Source organism: Aythya ferina (genome assembly GCF_964211825.1).
Source record: "Aythya ferina genome assembly, chromosome: 20".
Lineage (NCBI taxonomy): Eukaryota > Metazoa > Chordata > Aves > Anseriformes > Anatidae > Aythya > Aythya ferina.
This window is the reverse complement of record NC_140318.1, coordinates 930,663-951,411: the sequence shown is the minus strand read 5'-3', so window position 1 is coordinate 951,411 and position 20,749 is coordinate 930,663. Positions and strand designations below refer to the sequence as shown.

The 20,749-nt window shown below is 45.1% G+C and overlaps 2 protein-coding genes across 8 annotated transcripts in view; one reads left to right on the top strand and one right to left on the bottom strand.

Annotated features, from left to right (window-relative positions):
* Nucleotides 1-18,258, bottom strand: part of MAPKAP1 (MAPK associated protein 1) — a 102,219-nt gene extending 83,961 nt beyond the window's left edge. The window contains exons 1-4 of one of the 4 annotated variants that reach the window (XM_084493691.1): nucleotides 18,121-18,250; nucleotides 9,162-9,281; nucleotides 8,386-8,709; nucleotides 3,622-3,711 (exon numbers count right to left, since the gene is read on the bottom strand). In XM_084493691.1, the coding sequence (XP_084349817.1) occupies nucleotides 3,622-3,711; nucleotides 8,386-8,644 (349 nt within the window). In that variant the 5' untranslated portion in view covers nucleotides 8,645-8,709; nucleotides 9,162-9,281; nucleotides 18,121-18,250. Of the gene's footprint in view, nucleotides 1-3,621; nucleotides 3,712-8,385; nucleotides 8,710-9,161; nucleotides 9,282-17,388; nucleotides 17,779-18,120 lie in introns of those variants that run through there. The other 3 variants (XM_084493693.1, XM_084493690.1, XM_084493692.1) reach the window with 3 other exon arrangements.
* A 124-nt stretch (nucleotides 18,259-18,382) lies between these two features.
* Nucleotides 18,383-20,749, top strand: part of PBX3 (PBX homeobox 3) — a 111,825-nt gene continuing 109,458 nt past the window's right edge. For 3 of the 4 annotated variants that reach the window (XM_084493705.1, XM_084493704.1, XM_084493701.1), the window contains exons 1-2: nucleotides 18,383-18,627; nucleotides 18,912-20,172. The gene's annotated coding sequence lies outside the window, so the exon portion shown is untranslated. Of the gene's footprint in view, nucleotides 18,628-18,908; nucleotides 20,173-20,749 lie in introns of all 4 variants that reach the window. The other variant, XM_084493703.1, reaches the window with a different exon arrangement.

Sequence of the window (20,749 nt, the reverse complement as noted above, 5' to 3'; positions counted from 1 at the left end):
TGGACAAGTTTTCTCCACATCTGCTCTAGGAGCAAAGAACCCCCAAACTCAATCAATCATTAACTGAGAACCAACACCAGTTCTCCTGGACTGACCCTGCTCTGCATTCGTGCATTTGGATTCTCTCACCTCTCAAAGATTTACGTGTTGCCCCTCCAGGGAAATGAAAACGCTCCTAAGGCAGACTGACTAGGGACTCCATCTACAGGGAGCTGATTCATTTCTTAAACTGTGAAATTAAAATTTGTCAGATTATAGCTACTCAAAAACGCAATTTATTTTACCAGCCTGAAAATTCAGGCAGCTGGCAAACGTGTTAAATATTTGTACTAACAGATACCTAACAGTGTTGTGAGAGGCTGTGATTAACCAAAAAAGTTTGATTAAATGCTTTTTAAAAATATGGCAACACCACTAGGGATTCTGTGTGTTTTGTGGTTTTTTTTGGGTCACAAACTTACCTTTGTTAAAAACAAACAAACAAATAAAAACCTACCAACCAAACAACAACAATCAACTACAATTGTGCTAGAGCATTACCCCTACCTGGTATTTCTCATCCTTTTTTTTGGATTGAAAATGACGGTCTCATCCACTATGTTTTGGATTGAGAATAATGGATTTAATGGCTCAAGTGAACAAGTAAGTGTTTTAGTCTCTACGGAAACATTAAGATGATTTGCTTATTGTTTCCTTTTTTGGGATGTGCAAAAAAAGTATCTTGAAAATTATTCTGCATTCATTAGTGACATCTGTTTTGCTTTGAGTTTTGTATAGCTTTCACGCAAGTCAAATACCTTACGTGACAGAAGAGTTAGCTTTAACTGCATCATTTTAATTTATTTATTGAAAGTAAGCCTTCCTGTTATTCTGTGCATGTTTTTTGTTTGAACATGTGGTTTTATTAGCTATCGAAGTTACTATATATGGGCTGAAGTCTGAGGTTTTTGAATGACTCTGTCAGTATGTTGCGAATTCACATTCTATTTGTTCCTAAATGAATGAATGGAAGATGAAGATACAATGATTTAGTATTTGCTTTCATAGGCTAATCTAAAAATACCTTGCATTTTTTAAAAGAGTAACCTTTTCCTATGTATATCAACATTTGGTTTGTAGGACCCACAAACTGCTTTACTAAGATAGCAAGACCTCTATACGACATGAAGCTGAGATGTTATTTTCATTCTACTGACAAAGCACTGATGCACATTAAGCTAAAGTGAATTGGTGGCACAGCTGAGCAAAAAAGACCTCCGATGTGTTCCACTTCACTTCCATTCAGTCAGTGCCCCTGGAGCATCTTTGTATTTGTTAGTCCCCTGACCAACTCCAAACACACATAGTTTTTCTACAGCCTCCTCTCTCAAATTCATTCCTTTCACAAGGCAAGTGGCTTGTCTCATGATGGCAGGCAGACAGATAAGTACAAAATACTTATCTTATTTCTTATTACCGTACACAAAATTACTCGTCTCTCACTTCCCTTTACCCTGCTTAGTAGACTTTTTATTTATGTATATAGCAATAAAAAAAGAATCACAAAGGATATGCATTTGCCTAACACCTCAAATTACGACTACATATCCACCTCCAGGACAATGCCAATGCTAGTAAGAGTTTCCTTTTACAGCAGGGCATCTCTCTGTGACGAGTTATCTATGGAGATGATGCTATCAGACTAATGCAGTACAAAAGAGCAACCTTCCGGCGTCCTTTTAGTTTGCAAGATGTCAGCCATAAGCTTGACTTTGTCTAAAGCTCAGATAAACAGTTGGAAGAAGACAGCCAAATTCCCCCACGTGAGAACTGCTGCATCTATTGTTACTGCTTTAATGTGTATTTACCAATAATGCTGAACTCAAGGAACAGAACAGACAGCATCTCACACACAGAACAAAAAGGAAGACAGAGATGATATGTCTTAAAGCTTCTCTTTTTCCTAGCCTATTACTACTGTGTTGCTCTTCATGCAAATTAGTGAAGAAACATGAAGAACCTCAGTTACTAAGCTGAGAAAGAAAATCAATTCTGCCAATAAAGAGAGATACCAAGTGCCTGGAGTTTTTACGTAATTTATTTTTTTATTTAAATTTGATCTGCAGCAGGGAGGTACTGATCCATCTGCCTGCTTCTTCAGTGGCAAACGAAAGCCCAGCACAATTTTACAGAGCAGGACACCTCCTTCGCTGCTGGTTGATGCATCATGTTTATCTTCAAGGGAATGCGCAAAAGGAACTAAATGTCATGGTGGAGCCTACATGAAAAAGAAAACACACAGACAGGAGGAAACTAGAATCTGAGTGTAATTTGGATATTTCTGCAAAGGAGTATCAAGCAGTTAAATCAGGAAAAAAAGAATTGCATCACCAATGGTCAAACGTTACAAAAATATTGACCAAAGAGTTTGAGGTTATGGCAGATTAAACTTTAAAACGTACAGCTCTGGTTACAGAAATAAAGGCAGAAACATTTCACAACGCATTACTAGAGTATCAAACATAGCTGAACACTGTACTAAGGATTAGTGCAACCGGGTTGCTCATGTGAGCAGCTTTGTTCACTCCTTTAAAAAGGGATGCTATAGAACTGGAAAAGGCTCTGCAAATGACAGCCAGGAAGATACAAGGATTTAGGCAAAAAAAAAGGAGATTACATGGGGACCTCATTAAGATATACACAAATTTTGAAAGAAGTAGGCATGACAGACCACACAAAGGTTGAATGTATGTCAAATACAACAGGAATAGATACTAGCTTGAGCTATGAAATAAGAGAACTGAGACAGATTTTTAATTTCATACATTACAATTCAAGCTATGTAGAACATCCAGTCAGAAACACTTCATTATATAACAGTAAAAAAAAAAAAAAAAAGCAGCATATTCTTGTAGAAGTTACTGATACTAGTATAAGCTAAGACAGCATTTATTATGCTTTTGTTTAAGTAGATCGCATATAGACTTCCCCCTCATGCAGAGAAGTGACCACAAAAAATCTATAAATATAATTTCTAAGAAATTCCTCCTTACTGTGTAGACCAAATACCTCTGGAACAGTAAGAAAACCGTAACTTGTATGGAGATGTTGATCCTGCATTTTGAATGCAGACACTTGCCAATCAGGTACCCTACAGCAACAATAGTGTGTCCTGTTACTTAAATATCTCACAGTAACACTAAAATCTTTCCTGTTGCCACTTCTTGCTCACTGAGATAATAACAGTATGAGAAGATAATGTTGTTACAAGATGACAGAACACACAAACACTGTATTAACAACTTACATTACAAAAAAAAAAAAAAAAAAAAAGCAGCCACTCTAACTAGTTCAAACCAGCAAACTAAATTTTAAAAATTTAATCTTTACTTTGCCTTTATTAATAATTTGGAATGCTCCAGTCATAGCTTAAAACAAATGGGAAGCCTGTGCCCCCCCCCCCCCCCCCCCCCCAAACAACACACCATGGGAAGAGCATAACTGGGGAATGGAAGGCAAAACCAGTAACTGGTATTTTCTTTATGCCTTGAAAGTTGAAGTGAAAATTACAAACTGGAAATGCTGTAACCATCAAAAGCAGAAATAAAAACAGTAGGATAATAGAAGATCTTTTCTTCTTACCTGAGTAAGAAGTATTTCTGTCTTTCCACTGAACATTTTTGCATTTTATTTGATTTTGTCTCTCTTTCCGCAGACGTTCTAGTCTCTGAGCTTGAAAAGAAATATTATAACTATAAGTTTGTCAATGAAAGTTTACTATAAACAAAGACATAATTAACTACCTTTATATGAATAAAGATGTTTTATACTGCATGTGTAGGGGAAAAAGTCATAAAATTTTAAAGGTGGCACCCCTGAAAAGCAAATACCAACAAAAACATGAAAATGTTCTTGATTTATAATTGAAATTAGAGGATATAAAACATTAATAGAGATCATAAAGATAGTATTAACATGGAAGAGAATAATAAAATGTGAAAACTTCTGTGATTAATATGACATTTCATTATATAAATCATTAATAACGGTCTTAAAGGAATTTTAATGCACAAATGAACTGAAGTGAATATTACATTACAGGAATAAAATTACTGTTATGAATTACTCTACCCGTTTCAAAAATTAAAGATAAATGAACTCAGACTAGACTATTAAAGTTTTAAATATAAAATCCTTTATCTAAAAATCATGAAAATTATAAAATGTCAAAGCTATATAAATTAGCATAGCTTTTTCTTCAGTGTGCTGAAACAGTTTATAGGTAGTAAAATAAATGATTTGTATCTTCACAACATTAGTCAAATCTTAAAATGAATATAATATTTCTTTACGTGTATTTTGACTCCATCTTCAAAACAGGGTTTGAAAACAGCCTCAAGTAGTTGCAATACCAAAGAACTTAGAGGCCAGGGTACCAGACAATACCTTCGATCATCTTTTTGTTGACTGTCTCCCGAGAGAGATCTCCCTGTTAACTAAACCTGGGAGCAGCTACCCAAACAATGACCCCAGGAATTAACCGAGTTATAAAGGTACACTCAGAATAAGAAAGAAGATTAGACCGGAAAGTAGGACTAATGATGTTGATCACTGAAGGAAACAATTTACTGGATATATTAGCAATTTTGATGTATTGAGATAATTCATTAACTAAAATGGGTTTTTAGAAGAGATTCTAAAATACTAAATTACTCTGACAATTTTTAGATACAATTTGAGTTTCCTGAGCCACTTCACCAATTAAGACAGGGTTAATAAATATTTTCTATTCTTTCTACTATTCTTGTTTTTCATTTAGCCCTTGAAATGACCTGTGGACAGAAATAAATCTGCCATTTCCACACCCCCCCCCCCCCAAAAAAAAAAAAAAAAAAAAGTATCAATGTGGTAACTGATGAAAAAATGTTAAAATTCTTCACAAACTTTGAAGTTTAACAGCTGCAATGAGCAGCTGAAGGTACAGACACAAATGGGGACTTCAGCACCTATTTCCCACGGACACGAGGTCGGTGCCTAAATTCCTCTGTGCATCTTACTGTTCCTTAAATAAGGAACGTAGCATCCCTGCTTATGAGTGGAAATATTGGGTAAACCACTACTGCACTATAGATATTCTATTCTGAAAGAAATGCCTTTTCCTTCCCCCCCCTCTAATTACTGTCCTGACTGAAGTTCAAAATCACCTCCCAAAACCCTTTCTTCCTAAATGGGCAGGACTCCGTGAAACATCCATTTTAAATAGGAATCTAACAGACAAAGGAAAACACAAGAACAAAAATGAGATCGAGGCATGTTTTCATCCTGTTTGGAGGCCGCCATCAGCAGCTCGCCCTTCCAGAGCAGGCCTTGGCCAGGGGGCAGAGATGGGATGATCAGATCAGTACCCACGTTAGGAGTTGGGATTATTCGGGGTTCATTCTCACAAGCACGTCAGCCTGACAGCTTTCTGTGTGAAACATGCCACCGACATAGCGTCGTCTCAGCTAGACGAGCCTTTGTTTCCAGTCACATGGATGGGGAAAGATGTTTCTTTCCCCTACTTGTAACACCTTGCACAGACCTGTCTCAGCTTTACTTTTTTTTTTTTTTTTTTTCCTTAGTATGGCAGTGTCAAGGCAGTGAGGGGATGGAGCCAAGAGCCAGAAGAGCCCATGACCCGTCCGACTCCTGCAGAAAAGGAGGAAAAATGCAATGGTAGACAATAGCTGCACTCTGCCAGCACACGGCGTGCAATACCAGAACGTGTCTCACCCATTGTGCATCCCATTCAAGTCTTAGGGCATAACTTTGATACTGGGATGCATATAAAATTAATTTCCAAATCAGCATATCTGCACAAGATCTACTTAATAGCCAATGCTTCTATAGCCTCTCAGATGTGCTGACTCTTCTGCAGTAACCTGTTATTTCTATAATTTATCAAACAGATACAACGCTCGTAAGGTGCTTAATAATAAAAGGCAACGTACTTTACAATAGCTTTGCAAAAGATAATAAGAAGTTATACTCCATCCAAAAACAACAGTAAAAGACAAAATAATTATATCTAGGACTGTATAAAAACCAGGAGAATAAAGAGCTAACATGTTAAAAAAAAACTACCACTACTACCTGTTGATATGCAAAATTACACTATCTTCATTTCTTTCCACATGTAAAGAAACTTTTTTTAACTGCTTTTCAGAGAACAAACATTCCTGCTCTTCCTAAATCTACTCAGGTAGCTACAGATTCCATTAAAAAAATGTCCTTATGTTTACAGATTTTAGGAGCAAAAATTGGAGATTTCACAGGTAATGAGTTTTCATGCTTGAGACATAACAGACCCCTGGTTTTATGTATGAGACACAGTCAATATTCTGAAAACTACACAGCTACAGAGTGAGCGTAACATTTGTGTTTGATACTATTTTGGTTACAGAATAAGAGATAAGGTTAATTTAAATGATTTCCCTTTAACGTACTTAACAGCAGATCAATTTTTGTTCTGAACTATTCCAACTGCTTTTTTTTTTTTCCACACCACTAAAACTCAGTTAATCCTAGCACAACAGCAGCCATTTTTCAATAGTAGTAGCATTATTAAAGGACACTTTGCTATTATTCTTCATAAATAAAAGATGTTTTGAAATGGAGCTGAAAAATAGTTTATTAGGGAAAACTCACAGTTACTCAATGTCTTTTACTGGTATCCAGACAAAAAAAACACACTTTTAGATAAGATCTTTCTTTTTTGAAACAAACTTCACCAAACCTAGAAATGAACGTTATGAAGCATAATTTAAAAACATTTTCAAATAGTGACAGCACACATCAAATTAGTTCCTAATTTCAGACAGTAAACATCTTGCTTATGGCAAGAAGCATGTAATATGTCCTTTACATATGAGTATATGTGTACCTTAATATACACACATTTTCTTCCATCAAGAACTTCTAAGTACTTGATTACTGCAAAAAGCATTTATATTAAAAACAGATAGCTTTCCATTTACTTTATTCTTCTTCCTTTATTTTTGAAAAGGGTTCAGTAGTGATCAGCCTGCATTTTTGTAGGCTTTTTTCCCCATTTTAAATCATCAGCTGATCGCCTTGATAATTGAATTAGGTTCCTGGTTGTATCAGCACACATGATAGAACATAAAAGACATTCCACATGAAAGAAGGCAAAAAAATGGCTCCCCATTGGGCTGAGTTTTTTTTTAACCTTTATTTCAGAATATGACACTAACTGGAAACTGAAACAGTTTCAAAACATAATTTAAATGGAGATTATTTCATCAGTCTACTTGGTGGAATCAAAAAATCTTTGGAGCAATTCCAAAAACTTTTAATCTTTGCTTCTCCTTCCTTATAAACTAACATCAACTGAGCTAAACAAATCTTCATGGACAATGCTGGACAATCTGGCACATTAAACTTCTCAACATGCCTTCGAGTTAGTTGCAGCTACATCTTCAGCTTATTTCCGAATGTAACTCATGAGAACAAAGGATCAGTGCTCTATCTTCTCTGCAAGTTTTGACAAATTCTTATTTGTAAAAGGTATTACTAAGTATCTCATACCATACATTTCACTTGTTAGGCAGAGCACAGATGTTTTTTCTGAGCTCTAGGTGGTGTTATAATACCTTCAGAAATAATTTGGAAAAATAGGATGTACTGTGACAGAAATAAAGAGATCAGTATTAACCACCCAATAGCAACCATTTCATACATATTCAATATTGCAGAATTTTTGCACTTCACATTACTTGGGTATAAGTAGAAATCTAAGTATTCCTAACAACAAATGGGATGGTTTTCTTCACATCGAGACAAACAGACCATATTTTGGAAAGGTGCACATCCTCCTTAGACTTACTAATTGGTAACTTAAATCCTAGCTCAAAGGTTTTCTCAGATATAAGACTTCAAAAGACAAAATACAGACAAATCATTCACTTCATTGCCTCACAAACTTCATTCCTCTCTTTTATAACAAATAGATTTGATGCATCACTAGGTAGATTTTTCTCAGAAAAGAACGATCCTGTTCAAGAGTTAACACCCCTCCAGACATTAACAATAGAAATATCAAAGACTGTTCATGTACTTTGGATTTAGACTTGATGTCTTTACAAGTTAATTTTTTTTAATATATAAAACTGACTACCTCAATGTTCCTCTGTACATGATTAAGTAAAATAGCAATTAAAATTCAGTTGACAGCACACTAAAGTATCTGAATCATAACACGTCCTTTTACAAAAAGGGTCTCTACCTTACAAAAGGAAAACTTTAGCAGGTCTCTAGCCAGTCATGCTCTGATTTGCCCATGCATACCATACCAACAGAAACTGAATTTAAAAGGCCAACATTGTTTCTGCAGCAAATATCACTTACCTGTGTTTGATCGTCTTCTAATTCCAAAGTCCCAGCTTGAGGTAATATCGACTGATTGGGAATATACATAGCCCTGAGTCTCACCATTGCTTCCCTGTGTTTCTGAACCACTGTCCCCATAGGTTGACGAGGGATTAAACTTCTCCAGGTCGACATCATGATCTATCAGGACCATTTCACACATCCCTGTGTCATCACTGGTCACGTGTGACTGCCGAATATGAGCAAGTATAATTGTTGGGTTGTCCAGGAAAGCCATTCTGTACACAGGACCACCACTTCACTGTACTATCTTCTCTCCATCTTGTTCCATGGACACTGTACCTAGAAATGCAACAAACACAGCACTTAGGGAAACCCAAACAAATAAACAAAACAAAAAATCACAACCAAACACTGAACCAAGATGGATCATATCCTGGATGCATAAAATCTTACTCAATTTTGTACAGAGAACTATTTTAATTCTGCTCCAGTTTAAGTTATGCTGCTTGCTGAGATCCATTTAAAGAACGGTGCTTTTGGAGGACAGCTTGCAACCCGAATCCCAAGAACACCAAACAAAACAGCTCCAGACAGCTCTCCTTGCTTTCCAAGGGACGACTGCTATAAGGTGAAATATTCTAAGTACTACACACAGAAGGATGGGAAGAACGTACACAAAATAAACAGTTGCCCATTAACAATAATAAATTTATAAAAACAGGATTTTGAATTTCCTTTCACCCGTTTTAAGAGCATTTGTTTTCCTTCTGCCTCTGCAACTACTTGATTACCTGATTCCAGCCCCTTCAGAATTTAGATTTCCAGGACAGACTTTAAACATGAAGAGATTTGTATCTCAGGGCTGAACATTGCACGCCCGCTGCTGCGCGATGCTTCGTGCAGGACAAGTGCTGCAATACAGACAGAGCTCTGTGAGCACACACCGCCCGCCTGAATTCCTGAACACTTCAACAACACCAGTTACCTTACAAAACAAAGCAGGTAAAACAAACAACCCCCCACTCAACCAGTTGCCCCATTTTACTGTAGCTGAGGATTTACAGTTATTTCATCTAATTCAAGTCCGGGCTGCCTCAGATGGAGCAGCTGCCCGGGCCTCCCGTTTCCACCACCTGCACGGGCCGGCACGAGCACTTGTGTGGCTGAGGCGGGCCAGGGCACAGCAGTGTCCTGCTGGCAACCAACCCGAAAAGCAAAGGTGGTGCTTGCTGCCAGGCTCATTTGTGAAGAGCTGCACGAGCAGCAGCACGGTGGGGCACAGGCCGCAGGAGAGCCGGGGTCCCCCGCCAGCAGCAGGGCTCAGGGGGGCTGCTGGGGTTTGGACCTCAGCTCTTGGGGAGAAGCAAGCCCAGAAGCGAGCCCCAGAAGTTCAGAATCACCACTGCTTTTCTAATCATTTGCGTATCTCTGAACAAAAGTTTATGCCAGCTATAGAACTAAATGTAGCAATTTAGTATTTTAAACATAAAAACCAGAAAGCCCTATCGTTACTGTTTGAAAAACATCTGTCAGCAAAAGGGAAAATCAAATTTAAATCCCCAAGTAGTATCCCATGGAAATCTAGTAAAGGCGGCTGGCCTTTCCTTGGTGGATTTTAATAGAACAAAGTGAAAGAAAGCATGAGCCAGGCTTGTTCCAGGACCAAATGCATTCATAATTTTCGCCTAGGCTTCCAAGGCAAGAGGTACATATTCATAGAAGGAGCCTCGCTACGCAGCTTCTGCATTTAGCTGAAAATAACGGCAATACTTTATTTGCGTACCCATTTAATCAGAGCTAAAGCTACATTTTGAAGATACATTGCAAGACTGCAAGCAGCAAATTTACCACCTCTGCTAGTGTCCTCCCCCCAGCAAACAGCAGCACCCAGCGCATTCAGCAAGCAGAGTTCGATCTGCCACCATCTCAGGTCTGTGTCCTCCCTTGGCCACAAGTGCTGCCGTTTCTTTTCTGAGAGACCTCGTCTTTTCCATTTAAAAACAAAAAAATGGAAGAACTCAGAAGTATTTTATTAAGCAACAGACCCAGCAGCAAGCAGGAACTCAATAAGAGAACGGTAGAGAAATCAAGCTGGCGTGCAGCTCGTTATGAACAGGCTGCCCCCATCCCTCTCGGTGAGTTATGCCTCCAGCTCAGGGCACCGTGCCGGCACCCCCCGGGGCTGGCCGGGCCCACCCGACCCGGTGCTGAGCCGGCCGCGCTTGCCGCCTGCCGCAGCTCTCCAGGGGCCGCGCCGAGCCCACGTCCTATTTTTTATTTTCTGACTATTTCTATTCGGGAAAGTAGGCCTGTCCTCCCTGAGGGCCCCCCCTCGCCCTCAAAGCGAGGGGCCACGAGGCAAACATCCTCGCCGCAGCGCACGTGCCGGGGGCCCGCGAGCCGTGAGGGTGCGACCAGCGCCGTGCGGCACCCAGGGGACCAACACGACCGAGCACGGACGTCCAGAACGCTGTGTGCATGACACTGCTCACACACCGCTCATCAGGAAAAGGCCACGCTTACCTGCACGCTGTAAGAACTTGTTCAAATACGCAACTGCCTTCGGCTTCTAAAAGGTCTGCAAACTCCCAATCAAAAATTACTGCTGCCCCATCAATGTGTCATATAAATGTTGGCATGTTAATTGTGTATTTATAAGATTGTTAATGGTTAGTTAATTTACCTCCCACACTATTATTGTACTTGAAATGATTTAATGTCTGCTAAGGGAGTTAACAACATGTAACAGCAGATGCGAGATTTTTACCTTTATACTCTGCACCCCGACTTCGTGCCATTAGCAGTCCGTGTGCTCAATTACCCGAGCTTCTTTACAATTTTACACACGCAATCACTTTTCCCATAAACATGGACAGTGAAAAGCAGTCAGAAATTCTGTTTAAAAGTCTAAAGTTTAATGCAAACACATTTTTCTCCCTCCTCTTCAGAATTTCCAAAAGAATACATCTCAATAAAGTGACATTAACTGAAAATTCGATGAATATTTCACACCCCTCAAAAAAAAGAAATCAGTCCTCAAAATTTAATTTAGATTTTTACACCATACCTTCGTATTAGAATTGTGTAGATAGCAAAGTGGTTCCTCCTTTTGATAAAAGCAAAATTAGATAGCACAGATCTGGTCAGAGGAATGATGACAGGAAAAGGTTTCAAAGAACCAAAGCTCAGCTTTGCAAACCTTTATATGAACACCTTTATGCCTCTATGTCATCAATTCCAGCAAAATCACAGATATGAGATCAATTTTTGGAGCTACTCAGCTCTGCCAGCACACAGCCATTTCTGCATTCCTCATGCCCACACGCCGTTATCACACCCGCAGGCAGGAGCTTACACAAGTCAGGGGCTTCCTGAGCACCACCAACTTACACATTCCTCAATCATAAACAAAAAGTAAACGTTCTTTTAATACTTGCAGTATATAAATATTATACTACCACTAAATAGAATACTTTGCAGACAGCTGCCAAGTGCACTGTGTGAAGACTGGAAATGAGAGGAGCCCTGTGAAACCTCTGCAGCCTTACCAGTACTTCTGTATGACATGATATACAGTTCAGTGCTGTGATGATATACGACTTATCAGCAAACACCTTCCGTGATTCATCACACGGGTGGACAGACCCAAATCGGCCCCTCACTTTGGTCTCGATCTTTATTATTCATCTGTCTTAGTCTTTGCACATTATCTAATCAGCACGCTGGATCCGAAGGCTCTCGCTCACCCCCTCTTTGGTCTCCTCGCGGTACTACTGGAGCGCCTCCGAGCCTCCTGTCAGCCTTGTGCAGTCAGGTAACATCCTCCGCGATGTAGAACTGCACCATCAAGAGGCTGAACGACTCGCCGGGTGTCACGGGGCCTTTGTAGACAGTCGGGCAGCTAGATCGCAGCCTGCTCACCTTACGGCAAGCACTCCCCGTGCAGTACCCCGCTGCTACATTTAGGCACCTACAGTCTCCCACAGCAAGAGAAGCACGGCTGTTATGCACACCAACATTTCCGTAATACAGCGTGGAAGAAAGGCACAACGTCCTACAGGTCTGCCCTGCTCCCAGCGGGTGACACGCAGGTCCCAAACGGAGGGCACGGCGGCACACCCAGGCACGCACACCCGGCTCCTCACAGGCAGGAACCGACCCCTGACCGAGCTCTGAGCACAGGGGCACATTCACAGCTCGGCCCTATACCCCCCAGGTTCCTCCAGCACGGCTGCCACTTCACGACTGTCGTCCCCAAAGCTGCAAGCCAACGTCACCCTTCCGCGACATGCTACAACTGACCGAAGTACAAGAAATACTCGCAGACAAGTTACATATTTTTGCTCTTCGTAATTCAAAATCTATCATGTCTGACACATGAAATTTGCTCCTAGACCTCTACGTAAGCTAGAATAAGTGATAAAAATTGGAGAAAGCTGAAAGCAATTAAAAATGTCCTGCTTCAGAAAGAGCTACAACTTTGAAATTCCACCAATTTTGATGTGATAATTTTAAGGCTCTTTTGGTTCAAATGGCTAAAAGCAGCTGTAAATTCTCCACAAGATTCTCCAGCCAATTCCTGGAAGGTTATTTCCCCTCTAAATTAGAAAAATAAGAACTGAAATTTCTTATTCTACAGACCTGTAGCTCATTTTCTTTTTTCCCCTTTTTTTTTTTTCCCCCAAGAGGAAAATGTGTTTAGGTTGATGGCCCTCCCTGAGGAAGTAACAAGCAGTCCCATTCTATTCAGTGTAACCATCAACATTCCAAAGGTGCAACTTCTGGAGGGTGCAACCTGCATCCCAAACCATCACTGCTGAACTCAGAGCACAGCAGGCTGGAAGAATTATATAATGTTGCATGTCAGCGCTCAAGGGCTTCCACGTTCACTGAACTTAAACTCCTCACTGCAGCTCTTTAAAGCGATCTTAAAAACTAATGAAAAAATGCACAGATTAGAATAAAAATTGATTTCTTCCCCCACATCCTACAAGCTGGAATAGGACGGTGTGAATATACTTCAAAATTTATGATTCAGGTTATATGAAATAATTTCACAGTTAACTTCTGTCTGCAATTGCTGAAGAAATGGTTCTGGTTATCTACATTCGCAGCAGTACAAATAATCAAAACCCTTGAATGCCAGACGGAGCCCTGTGCACGCAGGATAAAGGGAAGTGAAAAGCAATATATGAAAATTCAAGTTTACGTTTCAACAAAAGCTCAAGTGCCTTTAAGAATGAATACTTATTTAGAGAAGCTGTCATTTATGCTCAGGCCTATCATTAAAAAGCAAATAACCATTTAAAAGGTGCTCTTTCACGAGTGAAGCTGGAATTTGAAAGTTACGATGAGAAACAATACCTTACACAAAACTTTCAGCAAATTCTTTGTTAGTTTACAATCCTGTATATCAGTCTGGCATCGGATACGTATTTCTGCCTTCACAAACCGCTCGGAACTTGGCTTTATTTTTGCTCTCATGCTAGGCAGGACACAAGGTACACCAAATTCAATATTTTAGTTACTGAGCTTTAGGGAAGGAGGGAGAAAATATCGCAGTCTACATGGAAACAACACACTCTTCTCTGGTTGTTTCCTGATCTTGTCAAATCTTCATTTAGTTGCAAACAAGTTGGTTCGCAGCTAACCTACGCTATCTTGCATCAAGATTTTACGCAAATAAATAAGTATAAAAAAATGCAGAGATTATAAATTAGGGCAGACAAATCTGTATCTAGACTCATGCCTGCAAAGAGCATTCTATCAATATAGTGAAATGCTAATCTCCTAATTAACAACCTAATTAGGTAATTATGGCTTTGCAGAGGGATGCCTAAATGAAATATGACAACATGGTCACCTCTTTATATGGCACCTGTGGGCCTTTTCAGCTGTCACTGCAAAGAGTGCAATATCAATTTGAACAGATGACAAAGTGTTGTCATTTTTCATTCTGATATTGTACTGAATGCTTTGGATAGAAACAGTTTAGAGAAGCGGCATCTTGCCTGTGTTTTTTTTTTTTTTTTCCCCTAATCTAAATATGTGCAAACACTTTGCTTAATTTTTAATGGCTATGATTATGCTTATTTTTCCATCCTGGCTAGCAGGCATTCCCTGTCACACACTACACCCGCAGTGCCAGGCTGTAATGACCCCACGCGCTGGAACCACCGCGGCCTATTTCCCCAGCCCGCGTTTGGGAGAATTTGCTATCCAAAAAAAACACAATTATTTTCATTTGTTTTTAAGACCGTTGATTTTAAAATAACAAACCAGACCAGGATAGCTTTTAAACAACAGATTGCAATTTCCTTCTGTTCTTATTCCCGGTGAGCACCCTGTCCACAAACGGGGGGCAGCAGCCGCTGCCCGTGCAGCAGGGAGGCCGAGTGCACGTCTGTGGGCACAGACAGCTGGAGGGAAGGCTTTCAGCAGTGACACGACACTTCTACATGAAACCACAGCTTATCACTCACTTGCCTAAAACACTAAAAGATGATGTGTTAAGCTTTAATTTTCCTAGGATGCTCGTATATAACATCGACTTGCAAACAGAAGGCTGCAAGCACGGGCTCAAGCTTCTCAAATGCTACGCTGCAGTTTCCGTTCTGGCTCTTCACGTTATAGCATTCAGGAGCCTAAAAAAAACATTGATCTTTCAAAGACTTTCCCTGATACTATTGAACACATACCCTGTACAAATTCAGTCTTCAACAAGAAATGACCGAAATAGAAAGCTTCAACATTCTACCCTTTTGTGGCCTGTATAATATTGAGAGTCTGAAGGAGGCTTTCTAAGGCCGCCTCCAAGCCCTTCAGACCGTTGTGAAGGGACGCAGCTCTGCCTGGATGTTCCTGAGCACGGCTCACTACCTGGGTCTCCACCACAAGCAGTGTGTGAGGAGCTGTCCAGGAGCCACCCGTGTCCACCTCGCACAGCTGCTTTGCACAGAGCCTGCCTGCAGGTGCTGAAGCCCAACTTGTCTCAACGGTGTTTCAAGCACAGGGAGGGCTGCAGCCTTACCACTCGTGCTCTGGGGCGACTCAGGGCAAAGGCCGAGTCCTGCTGCACCTACCATAACCCCACAGGATCTGCAACGAGCCCCGGAGCCACAAACACGCCTGCTGCTCCCCGATGCTGACGTGCAGCCGGGTTCACACGGCTGGAGCCCGTCAGCTTCCCGGCCACGTGAGACCCACCTGCACTTGTCTGAGCCAGCTCACCAGTCCACTCTCAGAACCGTGCTGCTGCTGCGCAACCGCACCGTCGGATTTTAGCTGAAGGGAGTACGTCCCCTCCGAGCATCCGACACGGGATTACAGAGCTCTGGGTCATTCACAGAATGACAGTTCAGAATTGCACTTAGAGTTCCCATCTTAAAACAGGACTATCAAAAATTATATACATATATACACACATATATATCTCAGATGCCACCAACTGTATATTCAGCTTTGCTGGATAATTTATTTTTGTAGTTTAGTCTGAACTGGAATATTTTGATGGTTTTCAAACATAACATAACCCTTTCTGTAACAGTACTCCAGACGTCGGTTTTCAACAAAACAATCACATTCAGTCCCAGAAAATGTGACCCTATATTACCAAGACATTACCCTAGAAGTATTTTACACAAAACGCTCATTCTGTATACACCAACCCTAAGAGTACACCCATAAAGGTAGACTTGAAATGCAGGCAGTAAATCTAGCCACAAACACAACTTTCTGCAAGGCACACACGTGATGGCAAATGGAGTGAAAGAGAGAGAGAGAAGGGTAGTCTACTAGAATTTAATTCTAACAACTTTTAAGAACTCCTGTTCCCTATATGTAGATTTAACAGTGAAACCAGCAATTCCTTGCACCTTTCCTCCAAGCTCCCAGTTTAGTTCAGCAATACTACTCTAATTCTTGTCTACAGTTTTTCGCACCTGAGGTGAAACTTGAATGACAAGTGAGTGTTTATTTCCTTCTTTCATACATTCTGTAGTGTTTATTTGTTTAATGGAAGTACAAATCAAAAGAAGTTGAATGTGAAACAGCCTTTTTTCACTTTGTTGCCACTCTACTTCTCGCTGCACAAACATATTTCTATGGCGTAAAAGCATAGCTTTGAATGAGCACGACTGTAACCTTGTTTTCATAATGTAACAGACTGCAACCTCTTCTGACTTGCAGAAGCATTCATAAGCAAAACATCTGCTTAAAAAACTTCCAGAAAATCAAGCCTCTTTGGTACTCCGTGTCAAATGTAACTGGACAGGTACGCGCTGGTTCAGCAATCAATGAGCATCTCCCTTTTCTCTGGCCTTTAGCTTTTGTCTGGACAAAATTTTGGTCTTTCTTCTTCACCAGCAGACAAAGCGTAACATGTTTAAGAACATTTGTCTTGCTTTCAGAGTAAGCGATTTAGAGAGCACATCTCAAGCAAAAAGGAAACGAGGCAGAGATTACGTTTGTGTTGTCTCATACAAGAAACTTGTAGACAACAAACCGCTAGGTCTCCCGGTTTAATAAAGCTGCTCAGCACACACAGCGTGTGTCAGAACGCATACTGGGATCTGTCAGAAGTGCTGCCTAACAAAGTCCTCATTTGGCCACTTCTGACAAATGCAGAACTGCTGCTAGCAAAACATAAGGCAACGAACTCACCGCAAGGTGTATCTCAAGCATAACGCAGCGCCACAACCACAATTACCACGGCACCAAATGATAATGGTTTGCAGTGCTGATGGCACTGTAGCAGCACTCTGTGCTACGAGGACCAGCACCATTACCACCTGCTTCTGCAGCCCTACACCACGGCAGTGCTGGCCTGCCCCTTCCCGGGGCCTGCAGGCAGGGCCTGAAGGCAGCCTCAGCCCTGCCACCACCTTCCCAGAGATGACACTTGGTCCTGGGGCCACCTTCCCAGAGGTGACACTCAGTCCCCTGGGCAAAGGCAGCCCGGAGCAGCCCGCGGGGAGCAGCTGGTCCTGCCCCGGGGTGCACAGCCTGCACCCTACTTACTCCTTGTCCTGCTCGTGAGTGTAAGCGGCCTTTTGCAGGTGCACACGCCGGTCTGTTTCTCACAGAACTCTGTAAGGATGGGAAAGCTGCGCTGCAGGAGGCACAGCGCGGGTCATGCTGCCAAGCTGCTTAAACTTCTGAGGCCTCTGTTGAGCAAGAGGAGAAGCGGCACAGCGCGCCGGCTGTCAGGTTTGTCACTCGTTGCAGCTGGGGGGCACAGTCAGATGCAGCACCTCCGCTGCTCCCAGCGCCCCACCGGGGTTATTTGGGTACAGGTCCGTGCCGGGGCAGCGATCTCAGCTTCGTAACCCAACCCTAAGCGTCCACCAGCAGCTCTGCTCCGAGCCTGACAGCCCGGCAGAGCCGAACCCAAAGCGATGCCCTCGAAGGGCCCCGGCCGGGCTCCGCCGCTGCCCGACCCGGAGCCCCCGGCCTGCCCCCGGCCTGCCCCCAGCCTGCCCCCGGCCAGCCCCCGGCCTGCCCCCAGCGCGGGCGGCGGCGCCCCCCGGGCCCCCAGCAGCGCTCGGGCCGCGCCCGCAGCAACGCCCCGGGACTGCGCGCACCGACACGGCCGGGCCGGGCAATGCAGGGCCGGGCCGGGCAGGGCCGGGCCGGGCAGGGCAGGGCCGGTCCTCACCCGCCGCGCCCCCGGGGACCCGCCGCGGGCTGGAGGCCACCGAGGCCGGGCGGCGCCGGGCACGCACCGCGCCCCCCGCTCTGCTCCGCACTTACGGGCCGGGCCGGGCCGGGCTGCGCCGCTCCGCGGGGCCGCGCCGGGCCTTGGCCGCCGCCTGCTCCCCGCGGCGGGGCCGGGGCCGGGGCCGGGGCCGGGCCGGGGACGCGGCGGCAGCGGAGAGCTGGGCCGCGCCGCGACCCGGAAGCGCCGCCCCCGGATGTGACGATGGCGGCGGCGGCTCCGCCGGGCGCGTGCGTGGGGCAGGGGCCGGTGGCGGCGCCCCCGGGCTCGGCGAGGCCCTGGGACGGGGCCGCCCCCAGCCCCCGGCCCCCGGCCCCGGCCGCGGCCAAGGCCCGGCCCGGCCCGCGCCGCGCGTTTGGCGGCTGCAGGGGCTGGGCCCGCCCCCGAGGCCCCGCCGGGTCGGGTGACACCGTCCCGAGTGCTCAGGGCGCTGAGCGGGAGCGTTCCCAAAGCAGACACCGCCCCGGCCATAGCTCCGCCAGATCCTCACTGAGGAAAGCCCCGGTAGTTCCCTTGCCCAGCCGCACTCACTGCAAGTAAAGGTAACGCTTTCCCGACGAGGCTGTACCAGTTACTCCCAGACCTTGTTTGACCTGTCAACACTGCGCTGTGTTTCTCTCTGTGTTGTGATTTGTGAACCTCCCACATAGCGCTTGATACGCAAGCATAAAGGTGCTGCATTTAGACAAATGGAACTTCTGCAATCCCCTGTATTTAACAGTTCTGGTTAAATAAACTTAACAATTCTGGTATTGTTTGAAAACATGAGAAATGTTGGACTGGGTTAGCCCAGCGTTCCCTCTGACTCGTATTTTCTCTCCAGCAGACTACAGCAGATGCTGTTTTGGAGCGGGCAGATGAGCTTGGCCACTCTCGGCGGTCCGTGTGCTCCAGACTCGCAGACTGTCCAGGACTGGAGATGTTCACGGGTCCTTTTAGCACGCGTTTTCCATTTGTACCTGTTCATGGCCCGCTGGCCAGGCATTTCTGCAGTCGCTTTTTAAACTTGCCAACGCAGCCTGCCTCCACCATCTCCCGTGGCAATAACAAGACAATATTGGTTAGTTTCTCAGCAAACCATGACCTAGCAGTCTCTATACAGCTGTACACTTCGACAAAAAGCAAGCTTTAAAAGGGATGTTACCAGACGGCTGTGAAAAGAATTAGAGTGCCACCAAAGGCTCTGGTGTGAAGACGTCTGTGTGATCCCGCGAAGGGCAGGTAATGGAGCCTGGCATCGGTGGCCAACTGAAGGCGAGGAACTGAAGCTGCTCTAACAAATGACAGACAATGGGTAGCGTAAGGACATAACCAAGAGCAAAGCAGAGCACAGAGAGTCATTCTCCAGCCGTCATCTCATGCTGTAATTACCTGACTCAGCCTGATAAACTAGTAGAAAAAACAACCCTGAAGATGAGCTTTCTGATGATTTAGTGAAGCGAACTGGAGCACCACGGGGTGAGCTCAGCACCAGAGCTGGCACAGGGGCAGCAGCGTCCCGTTCATTTCAGTGCCAGCCAGCCACTGGAATCGCTCAGCTGTTCTGGGAGACTTCGCCCTCAGTGGACAAATGCAAACGGGTTTGTGAAATATTCAGAATAATAATCATAAAAAAGTATCTTTGGAGTAGCGCTCTTACCAAAGCTGGATGACACTAAGAACACATCTGTTTAGGCCAGAAAATGCCACAGAAGATAGAAGATAATTAGAATTTGAGTAAGCGTGCTAATTGCTTGGAGGAACGGTAAAAGCCTGGCTCTGCTCCCCGGAATAATGGCCAAGCGTGGGATGTGGCCGAGCCCCAGCCCCAAGGGATGCCATCCAGGTTATGGCTCTGGGTGAAGGTGTGATGAGGGCGATGCCAGCCGTGACTGAGAGCCCCGCTGGGCCGCACGGAGCCGAGCGGGCAGCCGCACGCCCGGGGGTGTCGCAGAGACGTGGACGCGGCTTGAGTTTGGACGGGCTCCTTCCAGCCGCACCGCGACCATCGCACAGCGCCGGGGCTCCCGGCCGCAGGACCCGGCCCTTTCCGGCCCCTGGAGCTGGGCTGGCGCCGCGGGACGCCTGAGGGGAGCCGCGCGGGGCAGGTGGGTGACGGCGGCGGGGGGCAGCTTCGCTTCGGGCTGCGGGAGGGCGGCGGGAGCCGGGCCCCGGGGAGCCCCGGGGAGCCGCGGCCTCAGGCGGCCCCCCCAGGCCCGGCCCTGCCCGGCGTGCGGCGAGGCCTGTGCCGCGCGTTCCCATAGCAACGGGGGCGGGGCCGGAGCGGCGCTCGGGCCGGGCACGTGACCGTTCGAACGGCCCAATCGCAAGTTTCTCGGCCGGGGGGGCGGGGCCCGTCGGGGGCGGGCTGCTCGGGCCCCGCCCCGCGCGCTTTGAGTGGCCGCGGCCGCCGCCAGCGCCCGCCCCCGCGCGCTCCGATTGGCCGCCGCGCCCGCCGCTCCCGGCCCGCCCCGCCCCCCGGGGAGCGCCGCCGCGGCCCGGCCCGGCGGGAGCCGCGACCCCGCGGAGCCGCAGCCGGAGCCGGAGCCGGGCACGGCGGCGGCGGCCACGCCCGGCGGGGCGGGGCGGGGCGGGGCGGGGCGGGGCGGGCGGCGGGCGGCGGGCGGGGGCGGGGCGGGGGCGGGGCGCGGCGGGCCCACGTCCCTGCCGGCGGCCGCGGCGCTG